The sequence below is a fragment of the Callorhinchus milii genome, unplaced genomic scaffold, assembly GCF_018977255.1.
Source record: "Callorhinchus milii isolate IMCB2004 unplaced genomic scaffold, IMCB_Cmil_1.0 Scaffold1, whole genome shotgun sequence".
NCBI lineage: Eukaryota > Metazoa > Chordata > Chondrichthyes > Chimaeriformes > Callorhinchidae > Callorhinchus > Callorhinchus milii.
In genome coordinates this window covers 51980395-52004676 of record NW_024704742.1, presented here as the reverse complement: position 1 = coordinate 52004676, position 24282 = coordinate 51980395, and the positions used below count along the sequence as shown (strand labels likewise).

Sequence of the window (24282 nt, the reverse complement as noted above, 5' to 3'; positions counted from 1 at the left end):
CTGTGGAATCCTGTAGCTCAGTGGTAAGAGCACTCGCCTCGCAAGCGACAGACCTGGGTTCAATTCCCAGCAGGGCAAAATCTTGGGCACGTTTCCTTACTCCACACGCCTGATAATAATCACTTAAGAAAAACAATAATAAATTGGTCACTTCAATCCACGACTGTTTGTGGGACACTGTTGTGTGCAATTGGCTGCCTCCTTTCGCCCACAAATATACAATCAATTCACTTTACAGTATATTCTGTGAAGCGGTTTGAGACGTCTAGAAGACATGAAAAGCATTATATCAAATGTAAGGATTATTATTATATAATATTGTATTCTAGTAAATAAGGAAGGGACTTATGAATTATGCATTTTTGTAAGAGAAATTGGGGATGTGTTTTCTCTGCTCCACTAAAGCCACTGACTTCTGTTAAGACTTCAGGCCATTTGACCATTAAAGACATCAAACAGAAAACCTCAAATGCAAGTATCATCTATGCTGAGCTCAATTTCCCCCCTTTATGAAGTCTAAATATACATTTCCAGCAAGGTCACTGAACCCCAGGAACTGAATCAAGTTTGATCAACTTGTTACCCATGGGACTCTAAAAGCCAGCCAAGAAAGGAGACTGACTTTCATCCCACCAGTGTTGCCGGCCTGTAAACCAAGACCCAAAGGTAGTTCAACAGTGGGTTACGCCATGTGTCATGCAGCCCCATCCATTGCTGCTTTTTAAAAGTCTTTAAGTCTTTATTTTTAGTACTTCCTACACAGTCATTTTAATCAGTTAGTTGGAATTCTCTTTAATTTGCAGCCAGCAGTGATGAATTTACTGTGATTTTTCTTCTGTTATGTTGAACTCAATTAATGTTACATATTTTCTTAATTACATATTTTTATTTTTTCGTTTCAGTTTTGGAATCTCTCCTGAAACTTGGCGATCTTCATTATTGTTAAAAATCAAGTCAAGTATTCCATTTGTTTACTATTGGCTTTGTCTGGATACCATATCTGTGGAATATGAGCCAGAGCGATCCTGCAGAGGAGATGCCATCTATGGTACAGCCTCTCTGTATTACCTGTGGACAGATACATTCCCCTGAGGAAAACCACGCCTACAACTTCCAGGATGAAATCGATGATGATTTGATATGTCACATCTGCCTGCAGCCCTTAGTGCAGCCACTAGATACACCATGTGGTCACACCTATTGTACCGTGTGCCTTACCAACTTCCTGCAGGGCAAAGACTTCTGCCCTATGGATCGTAAGCCCCTGTGTCTGAAGGTGTGCAAAAAGTCAAGTATTCTGGTGCATAAACTGCTGGACAAGGTGTTAGTTATCTGCCCATTCAAAGAAGATTGCTCGGATGTCTTGCAGCGCTGTGACCTAGAAATTCATCTACATCGTAGGTAAGTCCACTTAGCTATCAGAGAGGTACGTTAAATAGGTTCAAGACCTCTTTGACCGCACTTTTGGTCAATTTTCCCTTCCCCACCCCCTTCATCTGACACCCCCAGCTCGGATGTTCAGCCAGCAGTCTTAAACACTTTAAAACATCCTCCCCGACCTGAAAGGTGCTATTTAATGTAAACTAATTTGTAAATGTACAAGATAGGCAGTGAATGATGCTCCTAAGTATTGAAATCTTAACTTCATGTACTAGAACTGCCTTTGATTGACTGAGGTGAACACTGTAGTGCTGTACAACCTAATTTTAAACTTTTAAAAGTTTAAGATTAAACAATCCTCTCAGTCACAATCCCTTTTGAAGGTTTTTTTTATATATCTTTGCATCAAAGGTCCAAATCTTCCTTTGCATTGTATGTTGTGTGTTATTTATATAGATAGATGATGGATGGATAGATGGATGTGTGTGTATTTGTGTGTGTGTCATTTTCCCCTCCCTGTCTGAACATAGTCAATCATATCCAGGCTACTCTCAGTCTGTGTTTAGGACAGCCTGGCCTCGAGTCATTGTCAGAGATGGTGTTGATTGATGCCTTTGTAAGAAGTGCACTTGAGCAATACAGGAAGTGATTCCATCCTGGACAGTTTTTCTTGCCCTTTCCCAGATGACCCAGCTGAAGTGAACAAATAGGTCCCATAGGAAGCCCCAGTACAAATGTCAGTGGAGAGTGAGACTTGAATTAAAGGTCTTTGAGTTCAGAGTCCAGCACTAGAATTGTAGCTACTGGAGTATGTTGTTTCAATACAGAATTGACCTCTGCTTCACATTGTTAGTTTCCTGGCTCGATAATTGACAGAAACTGGAAACAAAGAAGGGAGATCTCAGCACCACTTGTAAACCGCACATGCAGTTCAAGCTCTTCTCGGACATAAAACAATGTAAACACCTCAAAGTGGGACAGTGTTTTAAACACATTTTGTTTGACATCAAATGTTTAGCCTCAGTTTTTCCCTAATTGTCCTGGGGGGGAAAAAAAACTGCCAAATGTGTTTGTTCCCCAGGATGGATACAATGCCCATATAAAAACGCATTGCCCTGTTTTATCTTGCAAATTGATGTGCAAGCATCTGGGAGGAGATGGGAAGCAAACTAATAGAGTGAACAGGAGTGTGACTGGAAGGATGTTTACCTACCTGACCTTGGCAAGCCTTTGAATGGATTATTCAATATCTATTGGCAGTCATTGTTTTTCGTTTGAAAAGCAGCCTCTTTTTTTCAAAAAAAGTGAAAAATAAAGCATGTTTACAGCCATTGATCCTATATACATATGCAAGTGTGTAATGAGTCCATTAATAACCTGTTATAATTTCACCTGACCAACAACCCTCCAGATGAATTGCTCATTCACCACCTCCAGGCTGTTTGTGGGACTTCACTTGCTGCCATGGTTGCCTGCACAACAAATGATTACATTTAATTCGGAACATAGGAACAAGAGTAGGCCATTCAGCCCCTCAAGCTTGCTCTGTCATTATATTAGGTCGTGGCTGATCTGTTCCTCAACTCCATTTACCCACCTTTGTTCCATATCCCTTGATACCCTTACCTAACCAAAATCTATTGAACAGTAGTGACTTATGAACTTCTAGTCCACCCAACCTTCGAAAGCTATGTCCCTTGTTTTTCAATTTTGTACAGGGCAAAACACTTTATCTGTAACCAAATTTCCCAAACTCTTCAGAAGCTTAAATTGTAACATTCTAGTCTTAGTCACAAGGTTATAGGTTCAAGCCCCAAGTTGAGACTTTGAGCTCATAGTTGAGACTGACTCTTTCCAGTGCTACATTGTTGGGGCACCATCCTTCTGATGAGATTGAGGTCCCAGGTGCCTGTTCAGGCGGTCGTTAAAGATCCCATAGCATTTTCCTGGCCAACAATCCTCCAGATTAAAAAGAATTGTTCATGTAATTCATGGCTATTTATGGGACATTGCAGTGTGCAAATTGCATCCTGTGGAAACATACTCAGTAAACCCAGCAAAACGCTTTGAGATGTTTTTTCATGACAAAATGCTATATCAAAAGCAAGAATTATAATTATAATTATTATAATCTTAAACACACTGCTCTCAAATTTCGATTCAGTGTTCTGTTTTTCAGGTGTCTAATGTTTCCTTATTGCTGTATTGTTGGCCAACATGTATTGTCTAGGCTTGTGCTAACATAACCAACCTGGGAGAGGAGTTGTCAATAAAGGGAGAAAATTGGAACAAAGGATATAGAGAACGAAAATAATTAAACACTTTTTAGTGATTATGGTGTGAATTCAGTGGCGGACTGGCTCCCCGAAAGGGATCTGAATTGTAATGTAAAATGGGAGCGCTGCTTCGTGGGGGGACACCAAAAAGCATAAAACATCCACACATTTAAAAAGTTTGCTGGACTTGAATGGAACTTCAGAACTAGGCTACATGGGATAGTAAGCATTGGAAGCCATTCAAGGGTAGCTCAGGAAATTTCCCGATTTCTCATATACCCTGTCCCTCCTGTATAAACTTAATAATGCTACCAAAATATCACTGATGTTAAGCATCTTTAATATCCTGTACTATAGATTTTTGTAATTCTTTAGTCAATACAGTAATTTTGATGCTAGCAAATCTGCTACTGAATATTTAATCTTCCAAACATAAAAGGGGATGTTCATGAAGAATATTAGGCTAATGTTTGCCTGAAAAATGAGGGGGGAATTGTATTATTTTATCTTGTTGAGAGTATGTGTGTTTGTGTGTGAATGTCTATGTGTGTGAGTATGTGTCTGTATGTGTGTCTAAGTTTTTTATGGAAAACATCAAAAAAAATAGTTTGGGTGAAGCTGTAATCTGTGATCTATCATTCACTTTAGATAACCTTGTGCTAAAGACTATCAATGTCCAGTCTGGCTCGCTGTAGGAGTACTGAATTCTTGGCTCCATCCATTTGATGATCAAATTCAATAATCCTCTTATATTTCAATGATGTCCAGCAAAGCTTAGTTTTAGAATATTAGTCTTTAAGCAGAAATGGCAGCCATTCTTAAAAAGCAACAACTGACTGCGTGAGATTTGTGTGCCTTGACGGAAAAGGGGAAGAAAGCTAACAAAGCAGCATTTCAGCACTGAAACTTTGGAAATGAAGGCTCTCTTATTGCTAGCCTTACCGTGGCTAAGTCCTGCTAACTACAGTGACAGCGTTGGCAATCTGCATTTTCTGTACTCCGATCTGTGAGTCCCTAAAATAGCTCCATATATCATGTAGCAGCAGTGAATTTTTTTAATATAGTTAAATGTTTAATATGTCGAAATGCACAGCATTACAAACTAGAAACAAAAGTGTGTGACATTTAGAAGTCAATGTTTATTCTAATTCTGCTGTGGATGTTTCTTTTTATTTAAAAAAAGTGTTTTATCTGTGCTTGGACATGCAACCAGATTTATAAGTCCTAAGTACACAGTTAACATTGTAATTACTTCCTCAATTTACTCTTTCTTTCAGTGCCATTATTGCATTATAAAAATTTATCTCATACAGCTTTGTAATGTGCTTTCCTGTTACTACCTTGACAACTCCCTGGGAGAAGTTCCTTCGAATCTTCTTTGAACTGCCTTAGTCACAATTTTGTATAAATTCTTACAGTAAATCTAATAACTCCCAGATATCAGTTACATTGCAGACATATTTCAACACGTAAATATAATGGTCTAATTGTTCAAAGCAGAGATACTATACTGTTGATATGAAGGATATGTTGCTTTAATTAAATGGATTTGACAGCATTGAACCAGGTTTTCTTGATTCTAATAAAATCAATCCATTCAAATATTATAGCTTATTGCTATTCATTATTAATCAGCCTATCAGAAGTAATTGCTTGTACTGCTAGTCAAATTAAATTGAAGAGGTGTCAAGTGAAATAATATGATTTACTAATACAAACAAATAACAAAAAGACTGCTGTTTTAACCATGATAGAACCTGCTGTATAAAATCAAAGTTATTTGAAGGATTACAAATTATTTACATGGTTCAGAAGTCATATGACATTATAATAATATATGACATTATTGATCATTATTGTAAATAAAGGTAAGACTTTGTTCCTTGGTCTTTATAATATTATAACATTGTTTGTAATTACTCTCCGCTGCTCCCCTCCATGCTCACTTCTATCACCAAAATGCCATGCCAAACCATCTGGCAGCTCCCAACACCTTCATATTAGCGTTGCTACGTTACCCAGTTTTTCTTGGCTCATTTTGAAGACCAGAGGAAAGAAAGGTGCAGGACACACATGTATATCAGTAAACACTGTCAATACCAATATCTTGGTTGACCTGCTAGGAGGTCTCTTGGATGCTAATGGAAGAGTTCCTATAAGTAGGTTTTGCACACTAACCCTGATGACCAAACCAAGATCTCCGCAATATTGCCAGACTCCGCCACTGCCTCACCCCTCAGGCTACCGAAACCCTCACTCACGCATTTGTCCCCTCAAGGCTTGATTACGGGAACTCCATCCTCATCGGCCTTCCCAACTCTTCCCTTCACAAACTACAGATCATCCAGAACTCTGCAGCTCGTGTACTCTCATGCACCAGGCTCCACGACCCTATCACTCCCACCCTCGCCCGACTCCACTGGCTCCCCATCCCCCAAAGGATCGAGTTCAAGATCCTCGTCCTCACTTTTCAAGGCCATCTATGGCCTTGCCCCCTCCTACCTCTCTGACCTGCTGACTCCCTACCAACCTGCCCGCTCCCTCCGCTCATCGGGCTCCGGCCTGCTCCATGTCTGCTGCCCGACCCGCCCTACCATCGGTGGCCGGGCTTTCAACCTCTCTGCCCCCACACTCTGGAACTCCATCCCACGGTCCCTTTGCCTCACTTCCTTCCTTGCATTCTTCAAGGCCGGTCTCAAGGCCCTCTCTTCGACCGTGTCTTTGGTCTCCCTCCCATCTCTCTGCCTTCCCTCACCCCTACACCACCCCTACACCATGCTCGGGCCCCGACACCTGACTCTTCAGCGCTTTGGGACGTCTTCTCGACATGAAAGGCGCTCTTTAAATGTAATTTTGTTGTTGACTTGACTTTAGCAGGAATCTTGAAAGCATACGTCATTGGTGATTTGGAATAGAACTCACACTTCCAAGTTTAGAGATCAAATCTCCAGTATTGTAACTATCAAGCATTGACATAATACTGTGCTGTGAGGTCTTATAGATCTTTCATATAAATGGAATGTACTGCAGCTCATAAAAATGTTTTGTTTTTAAAAAGAATGTCATCTGGATGATCAGTTTCTATGGAAACCACTGATAAGATGAGAGGATTCAGTTTTGATTGAATGGTTTATCCCCTAAGCTAAAAGAAAAGCTATGTTAATATTCTAGTTCCTTGCCTTTTTAGAGAGTGAGGTTATATTCAGGTTGTTACTTTGGGTGGTTACCAAATCTGAAAGACAACAAGCTGTTTATCTGTTAAAATATTATGTAAGTAGCAGTTACCCATTAGGGAAGATGTTGCCTTAGAGCTTCAAATAAGCTGCATGTATCACCCCTATATTGCGGTTTTATCCAATAATACAGAATATACATTTAGTGTCTTTCAGTCGGGAGGACAAGTATTATCACAGGCAAGAGAAAAGTTAAAATACTTATTCATGAATGTTCGACAGGACAACATGTATAATTTCAGGGAGTGGTAAGGTGGGGTGGAATTAGGCGAGTTCCTGGTCAGTGGTAGAGTGTTGAACAGAGCTGAGCGCTTCTGGCGCTGACAGCATCAGCATCCAAGGCTGCACTCTCCACCTCTCAAAGCCGTCAGGAACCTCGGTGTTCTGTTCGACCCTGAGCTGCCCTTTCTCCCTCATATCCGCACAACAACTGGCACCGCCTTCCATCACCTCCGGAATATCGCCAGACTACAACACTACCTCACCCCTCACGCTGCTGAAACTCTGGTCCACGCCTTTATCACCTCAAGGCTGGACTATGGGAACTCTCTCCTCGCCGGCCTTCCTGGCACCTCCCTCCACACTGCAGGTCATTCAGAACTCTGCAGCTCGTGTACTGTCCCGCACCAGGCTTCGCGACCACATCACTCCCACCCTCGCTCACCTCCACTGGCTCCCCATCCCCCAGAGGATCGATTTCAAGATCCTCACCTACAAGGTCATTCACGGCCTTGCACCCCTCCTACCTCTCCAACCTACTATCCCCCTACCTACCCGCCCGTACCCTCCGTTCCTCTGGCTCCGGTCTGCTCCACATCCCCCGCCCCAACTGCCCTACCATCGGTGGCCGGGCCTTCAGCCTTTCAGCCCCGAGGCTCTGGAGCTCTATCCCCCAGTGCCTTCGCCGCCTCCTCCCTTTCCTCCTTCAAGGCCGGTCTCAAGACCTTTCTCTTTGACTGTGCCTTCATCTCCCCTCTCGACTCTCTACCCCCTCCTCGCTCCCTCCCTTCCCTCCCCTCACCCTGACCATTTCCCCCCTGCTCGGGTCCTGACCCAACTGTCCAGCGCCTTGGGACGTCCTCCCGAAGGCGCTCTATAAATGGAATCTTGTTGTTGTTCTGAAAAGGGAACAAAAGTGCAAGTATTTGGATAATGTGCCAGTTTCAAATGCTGCTTTCAGTCCTTTCTCTGTACTTAACTTCAAGAAGTTAGTGAAACACTCATGACCACCTACATGCAGTGATATTTCCTATTATCTGGGAGATATTAGAGAGGAAAATCATTTAATTGTAACAATATTCTTCACAATTATGTTGGAAAATATTTAGAAATATTTTCATTTCTACATTCATTATAGTGTGTAGATGAGCAGAAGTGTTGTGATGAGCGGAAGTTAGACCATTTTGCTGACTGAATGGGGAAGAGGTGAACAGCTTAATTTAATTCTAATAATAATCATTACATTTGACATAGTGTCTTTATATCAGGAGGGCAACTTAGTGTATCACAGAAGTTACTGTAAAGTCTAGTAACTGTAATTTTTTGTAGGCGAATACAGCAGCCAATTTTGTTCAAATAATGTGCCACAAAATGTCATTAAGTGAATGACCAAATCTATTTGGGGGATTGTTAGTCAGGACACTGAGAGAAATTCTCTTTTCATTTGAAGTAGCATAATTGGATCTTTAACATCCATCTACACAGGCAGGCAGATCTCTGTTTAAAGTCTCATCCGAAAGACAGCACCTCCAGCACTGTATGATAGTGTCAGCCTAGACAACAGTATGTGAGTTCAAAGACCCCAAATGGGGCTTGTACCCACAATGTTCTGACTCAGAGGCAAGAGTGTCACCAACTGAGCCAGACTCACATAGAGGCTGATGACATCTGTGTTATTCTGCCACCTCTGCCTTTGATTTCAGTTTTATTTATTTCAAGCTCCATAAACCTGTCACCCCCATTCTCGTCCGGCTCCACTGGCTCTCCAGCCCCCACAATTACACACCTTTATCTGTCCGGCACCTTGTGATGTCATTCGATGTAAAAGACACCATATAAATGCAATTTGTTGTTATTGTTAATTCTTTCAATAATGGCAGAAAGAGTGATGGTAATGACCAGTGTATGGCTCAAATATATGCACAGATGGGATTCTTGAACAGGTTCACATGATACATGGTTGGCTTCCTATCCTTTTGGCACAATATTAACCAGCCAGACCTAACAGTACAACAACAACAAATTGCATTTACATAGCGTCTTTCATATCGAGATGATGTTCTAAGGTGCTGGACAGTCACATGTTTGTACCTGAACTGGGGTTAGAATCAAGATGAGTAAGGGACGAAGGGGAATGAGGGTGGAAGGATGACTGAAGGCACAGTCAAAGAGGAAGGTCTTGAGTTGGGCCTTGAAGGAAGCAAGGGAGCAAGGTGAAGGGATCTAAGATGGAATTCCAGAGGATGAAGGTCATCAAGGATGGCACAGCTCCAAGTGAAGAGAGCGGACAGGTTGATAAGGTGTTAGCAGGTTGCAGAGGTAGGAAGGAGCAAGATCGTAGAGGACTTTGAAAGTGAGGATGAGGATCTTAATCTCAATCTTTGGGGACTGGGGAGCCTGTGAAGCCAGCCAAGGATAGGGGTCATCGGCTCACAGAGCTTGGTCGAGACCATTATAAGTTACCAAATAGGCTAGGTAGGAAGGATTTGTGGGAGGTAGAGGGAGGAGAGTTACTACAATTGCTCCTGTATGAGATAAATAAATAAAGTCAATGAAACTCTGATTCATACTTTCGGTGGCAGATACTCCCTAGTAATAGTTTTTCCTCTTCCAAGTTTCCAGCTAATTTTCTGTACTTGACTGTGGAGGGAGATCACAAGTGGTTCTGCAGTAGCTAAGGTGTTGTTGATGGTTGACCAGCATATCTGGCTTATCAATGAGAATCAGAATGTTATTGTTTCCCTCTAACCTGATAGCTGATGTCCTAAAGGATAGAGAACTGTTCCTCCCTGTTTTCGTTTTTAATTTGGTGTGATTATACTATAATATAAAGTTGGTGCCAATACCCTCAGGGCTATTGGAGGAGTTCATCTTTTGTTTGCCAATGTTTCAACAAACATGAGTAACATCAAGGGGAATCTAACAACCAAGTGATTAGGTGGAATTGATTCTAACGTTGCTTTTTCAAATCTCATCTATTGGAGAGGGGTCCTCTCCATTAATCAGGGAATCCCAGTGTTTCTGGAAAGGTGTCTCTTATGAGAAGTTGGATGTTTTTGAGTTTGCAAACACGACTTTGTCGTGTGGTTTTGGGTGATTCAGCAAACCTGTCTATCCAGAAATGTCGGTGTTTCTGTCAGTAACTGAAGCTCCACGGTCACTGACTGCCAAGGTTTTAGTCTTCTCCCTCGCTCCTAACAAATACTGATGTTGCTGCTTACAACCTCGTATAAAAGATTTACCATATAGTCAGAAGAATATTAGAGGAGTCACAAAGAAGTTGAAATTTTTCCTGTAACCAACTATGGACTAACTGCCCAAACCTGATCAGCTTTGAGTTCACTTAACAAATAGACTAGGTAGGAAGGATTTGTGGGAGATAGAGGGAGGAGAGTAACCACAATTAATGATGTTGCCTCCGAGTTAATAATGTTGCCCTATTTTGAGTGCTCTTCTACAGTGGAATATATGTAAATGAATAAGTACCATCTTGGTCCAAATATCAGATTCCGATGTATATTTGTTATTCACTGCCATTATCAGACTTTTTGATCCAAGCATTACGTGCCTCAGTAAATTTGGCCTATATTTTTCCAAATATCAATCCAGAATAATGGAAACCTGGATATGACTGCAAGTGAGTTATGTTCAAAGGGGTCAGATAATATCATAGTTTGAGTTAAGATTACAGTCCCTTCATACCCCAGCCCACTCTACCCAACCATCAATAGACAAGCTTTCAGCCACTTTTTCCCCTCTCTCTGAACTCTCTTCTGAGTTCCTCCACCTCTTCTCCTCCCTCTAGGCATTCAAAATCTATCATAAAACCTATTTATTTGACTGTGCTTTCTACCACCTTTCTCCTACCCTCCTGTTTCCTCCCAGCATGGGCTTCCTGTCAGTCTTTTTAGAAAACTTTGAAATATTCTCCCTACGTGAAAGGAGCTATAAAAGTGCAAATTTTATTTACCCAAAACTCTGTGTTGCATCTTTAATATCCACCTAGATAGACAAACAGATTTGGGGGTTAACGTCTCATCCAAAGACAGCACCTCAGACATTGCTGCAATGTAAAGTGGATTGACTCTATTTTGCAGTCAACCTGCACACAGCAGTGTCCTAAAACAACAATGAAATGAATGACCAGTTGTATTTGTGGGATTGTCGGCTAGGACACTGGGAGAAACTCGCTTCTGTTTTCAAAGAAGCTCAGGTGTCATGGAACCTGAGCAGGCAGATGGGGCGGGACTTTAATGTTTCATTTGGAGGCTGGTACCTCTGTTAATGCAATTCTTCCCCAGCCCTGCACTGGAGTGTCAGTCTACACTATGAGGTCAAAATCCTGACGTGGATATTTGAACCCACAACCTTCATATCCATAGGTAAGAGTACCAACAACCTAAGATCGGCCCTTAAAGAACCACCATAATTGTTTTATTACCATCAGTAACTATACTCCCATGACTCCTGTTTTCTCTCAGACAATTATGTAAGAACAAATCTTTCTATTAATTTCTTTTTCATGCTAGCTCAGACTTAGTCTGATTAATTTGGGATTATGGATGCTTTAAGAAAAAATAAGCAGAGCTGCAGCTAAACCCTCAAATACAGAAACATTTCATATTCAGAAACTCAGATTTCAAAAGCACATTAATATGCTATGAGTGAGAAAATGCTGCAATGAAGGACACTACAGTGGTGCTTTACTATTATAATAATAATAATACTTACACCAGGCTCTGTGAACCCATCACTCCCACCCTCGCCTGACTCCACTGGCTCCCTATCCCCCAGAGGATCGAGCTCAAGATCCTCGTCCTCACTTTTAAGGCTATTCATGGCCTTGCCCCCTCCTACCTCTCTGACCTGCTGACTCCCTACCAACCTGCCCGCTCCCTCCGTTCAGTGGGCTCCGGCCTGCTCCATGTCTCCCGCCCGACCCACCATACCATCGGTGGCCGGGCTTTCAGCCTCTCTGCCCCCACACTCTGGAACTCCATCCCACGGTCCCTTCGCCTCGCTTCCTCCTTCAAGGCCGGTCTCAAGACCCTTCTCTTCGACCGTGCCTTTGGTCTCCCTCCCACTTCTCTACCTTCCCTCACCCGTACACCAACCCTCCCCCATGCTCGGGCCCCGACCCCTTGACTGTTCAGCGCCTTGGGACGTCGTCCTGATGTGAAAGGCGCTCTATAAATGTAATTTTGTTGTTGATATAGCGCCTTATCATGTTGTTGAGATGTCTCAAAGCACTTCAGAGGTTATACTGTAAAGTGAATTGACTGTGTATAATGTGAGTAAAATGTTGCAGTCAATTGCGCACAGCAGTGTCCCACAAACAGTTGTGGATTGAATGACCAAGTTATTATTAATTATTATTGTGAGAATTCTCTGTTCAAGGCTGAAGTAACTAAGCTTTTTTTTAGTTGTTTCCCATCACTGTGTCTGAAGCCTAACTGACCCCATTATATCTTGCCTCATGAACCTTACCAAGTGCTTCAGATGCAGACTGACCAGGGCATGGCACAGTTGAGCATAACTTCTGGGGCTTGCAGTTTAATTGATCTGCTATAGTGGCTCACATGATGTTCACGTTTTATTGTTGCCTCAGCAATACTGAACTTGATGTGTTATGAGTTACTTAGCCTATCCCCCACTTTGAAGCAGCACTATGCCATGTAGTAATGCAGCATAAGTTCTTGGTAGGAAAGTAAATGGTGGGTTGGCAAATTCACTGAGAAACTGAAGCACAATTTTATGTCCCTGTGACAGCTGTGCTGTAATTAATGTCTTTATTCAGTCAGTCTCTAGAGAAAAATCCTTTTATATCACATTTTATGAAAGGAGCATAGAAATCTCTTATTTCTGTACTTTCCACTGATCTCATGTGATCAGAATCTCATTTTACATTACCCTGTGTTTTCCTTGTTGAAATGATGGCATAATGTAAGGTATAATTCCACACACAGAAAACAGCTATATTAACTGCTTTAGTTTCATGACGTAAATGAAGACATTGATTGAGGGTCAGCCTTATTGCATGTCTCATGTAACATCCCAGTTTTCTAGGATTGTTTCAGATTGTTACAGAATCTAATTTGTCACAAACAATTACTATTCCCCGCTTTCCATTGCCTTATACTTTGAAGGGAGCATAGATATTAGGAGAGGACTAACTTACTATATAAGCCACAAAATGTAAGAAAGTCCAGATAGTCAATTGTTTTCTATTATTTGCATAGCAGTAAAATCTGTCTCAAGGCACGAGTGAAACCATCCTACATCATTGCAGATAGGAGCTAAGTTATTCAGTGTATCAATATCTATCTCCTTGATCTTTTCACATCTCCCTTTGAATCTATAGAACTGAGTATATAAATGTGTGCTGTATTTTCTTTGCTGAGCTAAACCTATCTTAGCCTTAAGACCACGATATGTTATAGGCCTTGGAAAGTCCCAGTGTTGATTCAGGTCTACTTTGAGTTAGCTACAGTAGTGAGGCTGTACAATATATTATAACATATAATATTGCTATAGAATGTAAGGTCCCCTAAGGTCCCAGATCAATCCCTGTCAGTGCTGAGTTAGCCAGTCTCAGCTACACTATAGGGATGTGGTACAATGAGCTTAAGTATCCCTGGGCTAGGAAATGGTGGAAAAAAGTAAGAGTTTTTTTCTCCTGATCGTTGTACAGTAACCATCTCAACTCTCCTAGCCTGAAAAGTGCACATGTGGTTAGAGGTGGAGACAGGATAGGGATAATTGATTGTGATGCCTGTGTTTGAATCGCCTCCCAACACTCACCCATCCTCCTTGGGGGGGGGAAGATAAGCAGGGTCTCCTTGGAGCTGAACAGGGCACCTCTGATGACAGCACAGTCAGCCTGGCTCATTGGCAGAACTTGGAAGGGCAGACCAGACACTGGGGGCAGGGACTCTTTCCAATCCATTCCCTTTAACCCTGCAAACCAAAGCCCTAACAGTTAGCATGATCTAAGTTGGACAAACAGTGGAAAAGCTTGCTCGGCAGTGCTCTTAATGACAAGCTGCACGATTTTAGCTGGTGAGACTCCAGCAATTCCCCGATGTACATTTTGGGGTCTGAAAGCCTTGGTTCTTGCCAAGCTGCACCTCATACTCTCCAGAACTAAGTAAGCAGGATGCATCCCTCCAGGGAAAGAGTATGCATTCCATTCCAATAAATATCTCTGGAATTTCCATGTGTAGGTGGGATGCATGGTAGTCTCAGTTTGGTTTGGATACTCTTAAGCTTGGTGAGAGATGTCAGACATTCCTCGTTCCTACCCTCTTTTCATTTGTTGTATCAGTCAGGCTCAATTGGTAGCACTCTCACCTCTGAGTCAAAAGGTTGTGAGTTCAAGCCTTACCCACATAGTTTAAGGTGATACCCCAATGTAGTGCTGTGGGTGTGCTGCATTGTTGGAGGTGCCATCCTTCAGATGAAATATTAAACGAGGCCCTGTCTGCCTGTTCAAGTAGATGTTAAAGATCTCATGGCACTATTTAAAAAGAGAAAAGAGCTTCTCCCAGAGTCCTGGCCAAAAAAAAAACCAAATAAAATAATTGGTTACTCACTCCATGGCTATTTGTGGGACATTGATATATGCAAAATTATCTGACCTGTCACTGCACTATACAATGCATCCTGTGAAGTGCTTTGCGACATCCTTTTGATGTGAAAGACGTTATTCGAAATATAAGAATTATTACTGATGTACGTCGACATGTCTCAAAGTGCTTCACAGAGTCTTCCGTAAAGTGGAGTCATTGGTATTTGTGGACATAAGTGGCAGCCAATTGGCACACAGAGATGTTCCACAAACAGCAATAAAGTGAAATGATCATGTTTTTATGTAGTGGTTTGTTGGCTAGGACCTCAGGAGAAACTTCCTCCTCTTTTCGAAGGCTGTCATGGCATCTTTACTGTTTTCCTAAACCAGCAGATGAAATTTAGTTTAATGCCTCATCTCAAGAAAGGCATCTCTGTACAATGCAGCTCACCTCCACCCCTGGAGTATCGACCTAGATTGTGAGTTCAAAGTCCCGGCATAGAGCTTGAACTGATGATTCTCTGGGGTTTGAAAGCAGAGGAGGAGGGGCAAAAGTGAAAGGATCGCAAACTGTAATCATTGTGTGTATCCATTTGTCTATCTCTCTAGTTGTCTGTCTGGCTACCTCTCATGCTGTCTGGGTGTATGTGCATGACTCTAATCCTGTACTAGCCTTATGCTGCTGGTTCGGGTAAATCGTACACCTAGGAAAAACAGCTGAGAGGCAACAATGCTATCAACTGAGCAAAGAGTTATGAAATTAGTTTATGCTGACTAAATTTTGTTTATGATTTACAGTTTGGAGGAAACTCAATGAAAACATGTGCCTTGAGGCACATCCAAAATAATTTTAAATTGAGAAATCTTGGTGAAGGACTAAGATTCATAATTTGGTCACTACCAAAGTGGAAAAAAATAGGTGAGAAAATAAGGTTGATAAATTTAGTTAAGTTGATAGTTATGCATTACCAAGCTTGGTCGTTAAAGTAGTAAAAAGTGTGACATTTGCTTTAGTAATGTGTTTTAGAATTGGGGGTAGGGGCTAAATTAAAGTATTTATAGAATTCCTTTCCAAGGAATCCGAGTATTGAGAAATCCCTTCCACTAAACAGAGGTATGTCATTCCAGTCACAGAAACTCTTGACACAATCTGCTTCCAGTGTTAGTCAACAGGATTTCTGGAATCTCATTAAGAAATATCTTAAATTAGACCCCGATATGATGGGCAGATCGCTTGCAGATGTTGAGAAGAGGGATGTGATAATGGAACGTTAACTGTTTGCAAGGAAGTGTAAGAGGCATCACCCAGATTATTTCCTTTTGTAGAAAACACCACTCAGAATTCTTTATCTGATGTGTGCCACACATTAGTATGACTGGGGGAAAAGCAATACATTTAAAATGGCAGTGAAGTTCATGACTCCCAAATGACCCAAGTCATGGAATGTCCTAGAAATTACTTCCAGGTGAACAATTAACAATGATAAACAAACCAGTGGTCCATAGATCACACATATGGTATAAACCGCTAATTTACAAAAATGAGGTTTCAGGAATTGCACTAGATTAGAGGTCAGAGCATAGTGGTGAGCATTTTGTTCTCAAACAGTACAATTCTCATGTTCTAAAAACCTCGACAACTGGTGCAAAAATTGCTTTAATGCGTTTGCTCTCCTACACAGGACTATAGTCATTAGATTGGATTATTGGATCAGATTTTTTTGGAATGTGTTTGTCTTGCTCTGGGTGCCAGTTTAGTTTGTGAGCACCTCACACTATTTCTTTTTTAGTTCATGATCCCCACAGTTTCTGTTTTGCACATATAAACTGTCGCAAACCCCCACCCATTCCTGTCAATGTGATATATATATGTTGGGAAGCTTAAAGAAAAGTGGAGCAGGTGGAAATACAAAAGTTATCCTTTATTACTGTGTCCGAGTCCAAATTATTGCATCCCCATTTAATTTTTTATTTTGAAACTTTTTAGGTAGTTATTCTCCAATTGCATGTTTTTACAATATTTGTTCCAATTTTATTAAATTCTGCCAAAACAAACATTTTGATTAATGGAGGACCTTAAGGAAACATGGTGGATGTGCCAGGGTTTTAATGTTACCCATCTCAAAGTTTGTTCCATTTGACCAGTTGTAACCATGATAACCTGGTATTAATCAGGCCAACCCGACTGACACATTGAGAACCTGAAACCATTTTAGGAATTACATTCGTTATCTGAGGTTCCAGGAAACTATTGGTCATGAGAAACTTATTATTTTGATCAGAGTTGATTGTCACCTGTTTGACCCCAGGGTTGATGAAACTGATTTTCCCTGTTTCCAGTCACTGTTGATAGAGATCATCAGTGAAAAACATCTTGATATTCTGACTGACCTTGTCGAGGTTACAGGACCCTGAACTCACAAAGGTCAAAGGACAGTGTCATTCAAACCAACCTCATGAGAGGCTAACTTTACCAAGACCTACAATGTAAAATGATTAATGTGACAGTCTAAAAGAAATTGGAGATGAATATGGTATCAGCTGAATAGTGTGAATTTGCGAGAAAATCTAGATTAATGATTTTTGTTTAAAAAATAAAATTTATGCTCAAGGCTTTGTTTTGCCATGCTCTATGTCGCAGCAGACATTTGCATTCAAACAGTGCCCTCGAAGCACAGTGGACCCACATGGCTCAGAAACTCGACCACCTTGACCACCACAGAGGGTTGACTCGATTCCAGTATTCCATTTTCAAGCACATCTCCTTAGAGCCAGTTCAGCTCCAAGGAGACACAGCTTACCTCCCTCCAGAGTGACAGTCTACAAATAATTTAGTCACTCAATCTCACGGCTGTTTGTGGGACACTGCTATGCCCAATTGCTGTCACGTTTCGCCCACAAAATATACAGTCAATTTACTTTACAGTATATTCTGTGAAGCGCTTTGAGATGTCTCGAAGACGTGATAAAGTGCTATATCAAATGCAAGGGTTAATATGATTATTATTAGTAGTATAACCAGACATCACACCTTCAATTACACACCGTATACACACCCTTTTACAGCTGTTCTTGGTTGTTTTGAGACATTTGATCGTTGCACAGACTTCCATTCTACAATTTCTATGTTTTGTACCCTCTTCCTATCACGGTCCAGGGAAATATGTGTAATTTGATAAGGTGCAAATCCCACAGTCTCACTGGCAATAACTGTAACTATCTTAACAACCTTAATAAGTCCCCTTGTAAACAAATCTTGTATTGGCAAATAGTTAAGTGGGCATTCAGCCAGGTGCTGAATTCTACTCACTTTTCAGGTATTAAAATACTGGTTTGCTTCATCTTAGTGAGGAAAATACTGAGGTTGAAGTGCGCTTCAAGGCAGTAACACAGCAAGGGCTCACATATTCCATAAACTGTACGAGTGAAACTCGAGCACTTTAACATAAATTTGCACCACAAGATGTGCTACATCTTTGAATTGCGTGCCAGCATATGTGCGTATTTAATATGCTGCAGCCTGTGTTATTCTATATAAAAAAATATGTTTGGGCAAGGATTGTTTTAATAGAGAGATTATTTTGGTTGGGTTAGAGAGAATTGCAGCAGCCAGAAGGACTGTGTGATTCAATCAAGAGTTTGAAATACAGCACTATTGTTCTCTGTGTTGTGAACTGCTGGAAGAGCAGAGCTGACATTCCTCAGTGTTAATGGATGGCATGAGCTGTAAGGTGCAAACTCAATTTATCCGTGCCCGATCAAGTTTCTTGAAAACCTGCCATCATTTTCTCCACTTTGTTTATCTCCTCCACACAGTCTCCACGCCTCTTAGCTCCCAAAACCCAGTATTCAGTCACTGTTCCATCCCTTCCTGACTCAGTGCCCAGCTCCTGTTCCCCTCACTTCCCCGGCTGAGCTGCCTGCTCACCTCCCTTTCTGTCCTAGTTCCCACAGCCAGTCAAATCTCCACTTTTCCAACTTGCAGCCAGACATTGCTGCTGNAAAAAACACTGCGTCACCTGAGTAAACAGAGGCATCACTCCACATCCAGACGTTTTAGCCTGCTTTAAATAACTGTAAACTGATCGAACAATTAGTAATTGCGTGACACATGTGTTATTGTGTGTGAATAGCATACGCGTCAGGGACAAATGGTTCCCAGAAATAACCCACCCGTGTCGCAGCCGACACTGCTCAGAGCAGCTGGAACCGCTCACCGCTTATGTTCCATAAACCGTTGTTTTATCCTGGCATATAGTGTATGTTACCAGCGTATTCGAGATATTCAGAAATTAGGAAAAATCTGTTAAAGAGATTGAAGAGTCAAATTCTATTTCGATCGAATCTACTGTTTGCACTTCTGTAAATTTAACTCTGAAGAGACTTCCACTCATATTGCTTCACATTTATATTGTAAAATGGAGTGATTGGGTATTTTGTAGGCAAAGAAGGAAGGTAATTTCTATACAGGAATGTCCCACAAATACCCATGAAATGGAAGACCAATTTTACTTGGGAGTTTGTTCGCCAGGGCTCAATCCCTCTGCCTCGCTCTCTCTATTTATCTTTAACCTGAACCCAAGCTCTTTAATCACACCTATGGTCACCTCCCCCACCTTGTTCTACCTCAACTCTGTACTGTCCCCTCACCCCTATACTGTGCTCCAAGACACTATCTTGCATGAAGGGCACTATATAAAGGCGTTGTTGTTGAATAGTGCGATCTTTAAGATCAATCTGACATTTTTTCAAGCCATGTACGGGCCTAGGTATTTCGAATTCAGCATGTTGTTCACTCACACACAGTCAATGTGTGTGGTATCTATTCAAATTGTGTAATATCATTTGCATTTTTTTCACGTTACTAAACAGTAATGTGATTTAGCCTGGGGCAGGAGGAGGGGAAGCAAGCAAAAGAAGACTGACAGATGCATAACCATTCATAAGAATCCTTCTGTTTTTAATAATGTGATTGACCTAGAGGTCAAGACCTTTAACACGTCTGACAACCATATTTAGGGCCACCATGGAATTGGTGTTAGTCTATGATTTTACAATAGAACTATATAATCCCTTTGTTTACCTTACCAATCCACCCCTTGGAAAAATTAGCGTGCAACCATTAATTGTAACCAAACTATAATTTGTTCTGAAATGTAATATTTCTTTCAGTAAGTGCACAAGTTACAACTTACAAATGAGAAAAACAAAGTTTAATTGTCGATATAAATGTGTCTATATAACAGCAAATCAAATTTCACATTTGTTAAGAATACATGTTGAGGTCAACATAAGCACTGCATCAGAAGTGGACTGACGTGGGTAGTTTATTCAGGTGTAGTTTAGGCACTGGTATTCGTTATTTCAGTGAAGTTGGCATAGCGACCACTTTATTATTGTGGACCACACATTTGGAAACATTTTTCATTGACTGCAATAATAGAGCTCAACTTAGAAAATGGTTTTATAGCAAGATTTCAAGGCAGACCCACAGTTATTTGGGCAAGAGCCAGATCATGGTGAAGTCTATGGGGTGTTTTTCTTTACCTCCCTCTCTCTCCCGTCCCATTATTCTCTGTCAGGTGCCCCCATGGTTAAATCACCTCCTGATACTCACTGTCTGGGTTCCCATACTGTATGAAGAACGGCCCCTTGGGCAATGCACCAGAGGTTTGCTGGCACCAGTGAAACCACACTCCAGCCTTCTGGTGGGAAAAAACTGTAAAGTACATTTCAATATAAAACTAATCTGGGAGTTAGGCCAGTTCTTTAAAGCAAAATAGTGTGCTTTATATCTAAATAATTATTACAGATTTTTTTTATTTGACAACTTCATTATTTGTCTTCCTGGCTTATGGGTGGCTATGGCAGAGGTTGCTTGGTGTGAGTGGAAACATAATGGTCAAGATAGCTAACAGGAGCTGAAGCCATATGGCAACATTTCAATTGAGACTATAAGAGCAATTTGTTATTGCGAAAAGATGACCAGAAATTGTTTTATATTAAAAAAGAATGGTGCTGTTAGTTTGTATAAGCATTCTATTTTAACAATCCTATAAAGGTGAGACGGTTGTTAGTAGATTGCCGAAACATTTTCTGGGGTAATAGTCCCTTCAAAGAAAAAAAATTATTTGTTCACTCAATCCACAATTGTTGTGCGCAATTGGACGAGTTTCACCCACAAAATATAGTCAATTCACTTTACAGTATATTCTGTTAAGGGCCGTGAGACGTCTCAACGACGTGATAAGGCATTATATCAAATGCAAGGATTATTATTATTTATTATTATGGCAATGGGAGTCTGTCTGGACATGTCAATAAAGCCTGACCATGATCTTATCACAGATGGACTCATGTCTAATTCAATTAATTTCAAAATAGAGTGCTTGTTTTTTTAAAAAATGCTGATTTCAGTTCCATTTATCTCATTTAATGCTAACCCCTAGTGATCTCCATTCCCTTTGAGAACCTTGCATAGTCATGATATTTGTTCTCTCCACCTATGTGCTATTAGCTCAAGATTATTATTATTATTATTATGGCCATTCTTGAACAGAACCCATGTTGCCTGCAGGTCGTTGAGGACATTTTGCAAGCGATTGAGTATAATTCTACTATCATTACAGAGACTGGAATATGTTCTACACCTCCAAAATAAACAATAGGGGCATGGTGAGAAGCGTGGGGAAAGAGAATGCGTATCCATGACGTGTTTGTCAGCAAAGCCTTAAGACAGCAATCTGAAAGATTGATTGATTAGACATGCACAGGATATGTGTAAAAGTGTACCTGGTCTCAGCTATATAAAGCTGCTGGATGAGCAGTATTTGAAGTACAGGAGTTACAAGACTATACTAATCATTGGGCAAGTAAACTGGTAGTTCACTTCATTTGCTGCAACAGTCTCAAGCTCCCTCCATTGGTAGGGACGATGTGTGTTGCTCGTTTCTTGGGTACTGCTCTCCGTACCTCTGCATTTAGTGTAGCTGATTGAAATGCACATGAAATTGAATGATTTGCTAAGTGAACCAAACATGCTAGATTTATTGTGATGCACAATTAGAATTCAGGACCCCAGCTCCATATTTGATTCAGCATTGAGAAAGAAAGAGTTTAGCAGTGAAGTCAGTCAGTAAACTGACTATCTCTTTTGTATTGGACCATAAAAAAGTAAGAAAAAAAGGAAATAAAAAATAGGTGTTATCTGTTTGCATTGGTGATTGTTTGCTAAATATTCTTTAAAGGTTGCAACAGTTTTACTAGATTCTGAATGTCTTAGTTTTGGGTGCAGTGCTAGAATGTACACAGTAATAATAACCCTGTAGTTTTTTTCATTATAACCCCAAACTAATACTGCAGTGCCACTGGTGTATTGTTTTAGTTTGGTATTTGTTTGTTTCTTGCTCAGGGTATCTTATTTTGTTACGCCGTTGTTTCCTCTTCACATATGGGATTCATTGTTGTTTGATGGCTGTTGGTAGAGCTGATTCAGTGTTTAATTTGGATAAGGCCTCTTTTGCTTCAATGTTAGTTTTTCAATGAAAGATCTTCCATTTTTCTAATACTTAATCACGTCAAAACACATCACACATAATTACTGTCGTGTGTGACTGCTTTTTTAGGCATACGAGACAGCAGATTAAGGCAGCAAGCTCCCATTAGTTTGTAAATGACCAATTTATCTGGAGGATTGTTGTCCAGGCGCTGGAAGAAGCTCCTATCTCTCTTTGAATAATGTCATGGGCTCTTTGATATGTACCTGAAACAGACAAATAAGACCTTGGTTGATCATTTCATCTGAAACACAGCATCTCTGTCATTGTAGTGCTCCCCTAGTATTACACTAAAGTGTCATAGGCAATTAACTCAAGTCCTGGCTTCAATCTAAAACCTTCTGACTCAGAGGGGAGAATGTTTTGCAAACTGATGCTAGCGCAGCTAAGTTATAAATTTGTGCTTTATGTTGCAGATGTAAAGGAGCAGCCAACTATGGACTTTTAGGGGAACGGAAAAAACAGTGTCAGGAAGGCTGTTCAGTAGGTGATGGAGATTCAGTTCCCAGGATTCCTGCAGACGACAGTGATGTGACCATGTCGGTGCTTTCTTCACAACTGTCAGCATCTGCAGCTGTGGCCTTCATGACAGATGACGCTGGTCTGGTAAACCCGGCCTTTGATGCAGAAGACAACCGATCAGAAAGCAGTTCCAGTGCTCACAGCAAAAGTAGTAACAAGATATGTAAGTGACATTTATAATTTTGAGCTGCGTTGTAAGAAATATGATGGCAGACAGCAGCCATTGAACTGTCTTCTATAATGAGTCACCATCTTGTGAAGGGAAGTAAATTTGGGCGCGGTGTCTAATACTTTATTTAAGAATGAACAGTATTGTAAAATACTATTAAAGTCCACCTGAGCACTCCCAGAATGTCTATAACTACTATTTTATAATTGTTTGATTAAAAAATTGGCACTTATTCAGGGTTTTATTCATGGACTATCGATGGGGTGTTTGCATTTACAATTCTAGTTTTAAACTAAAATGGCCTCTCTTTCTTTTCACACTATTGTACATTGTAAAACATACTTTGTGTAATCTCATGATCACTTGAAGTAATAAATACTCTGATGATTATACAGAGGTGACATTCATTTCTATTTTCTCTCAGACCGGCATTCAGAACACAAGCCAATGAGGAGCAGGTCCTTCAAAAAATTGAACCGAGCTTTCAGTTACCTTCGAAGAACCAGTAGCGGAAATCTGGTTGGTAGCAACTCTGGGGAGATTGTGCAGACTGACACACCTCCTGAAGAAGGTTAGCTACTTTCTGAATACTCATTCTGAACCATGACATCAAGCAAAAGAGCTATTGGTATCTGATAAATTGTCCTTCAGGACTGTTTACTAATAAACAAAGGGGAACATATTGCACATCCCCAATCCCATTTTTTACCAACAAGTGATTCTACAGGTACTTGAGTTCTTTAGCAAATTGGTTAGAGCACTCGCCGTACAAGCAAGAAAACCTGGGTTTGATTTCTGGGTGGGGTGAAACCTTGGGCAAGTTTCCTTACTCCACATGCCTCTGTTTCCCTAGCTGTGCTCAATTGAATGCTGTATTTCTCTCCACAAAATACACAGTCACTGCACTTTGGAGTATATTCTGTGAAAGAATTCTTCCAGAGAAGTGAAGTATGAGTTTGCTCTCCTCTAGACAAGGAACAGTATCCCACTTTAGTGAAGTAATCCATGTAACAACCTATTGCTAATTAGGTGGCAGAGCACATTGCTAAGCAATTAACAGTTCAAAGCATAAGAGTGTCTGAGATATGAGACTTGAGTCTTAACCAGAGACATAACTCTCCATCCAGCAATTCACAATGGGTTGGTAAAACTTCTTCCCAGGAAAGCTTCAGTGACCGGGAACTCTGAGATTTTAACTGTCAATTTTACATTTAGGAAGCACGAGCATTTTTGCAGGCTGCCTAACTCGTAACGTGTCATTCTTTGATCCAGTGTTATCCATTTAGGAGCGTGTAAAATATTTATGCAATAGTACCACACACACTGGAAGATCCATGGGGTTTTAGGTTAATGTTAACTG

General features: G+C 40.8%; 1 protein-coding gene across 2 annotated transcripts in view; it reads left to right on the top strand.

Annotated features, from left to right (window-relative positions):
• Positions 1-24282, top strand: part of lnx1 (ligand of numb-protein X 1) — a 111960-nt gene that overhangs the window by 60825 nt on the left and 26853 nt on the right. For both annotated transcript variants that reach the window (XM_007892744.2, XM_042341911.1), the window contains 3 exons: positions 903-1401; positions 22648-22916; positions 23347-23493. In XM_007892744.2, coding sequence (XP_007890935.1) covers positions 1010-1401; positions 22648-22916; positions 23347-23493 — 808 coding nt within the window. In that variant the 5' untranslated portion in view covers positions 903-1009. The remainder of the gene's footprint in view (positions 1-902; positions 1402-22647; positions 22917-23346; positions 23494-24282) is intronic.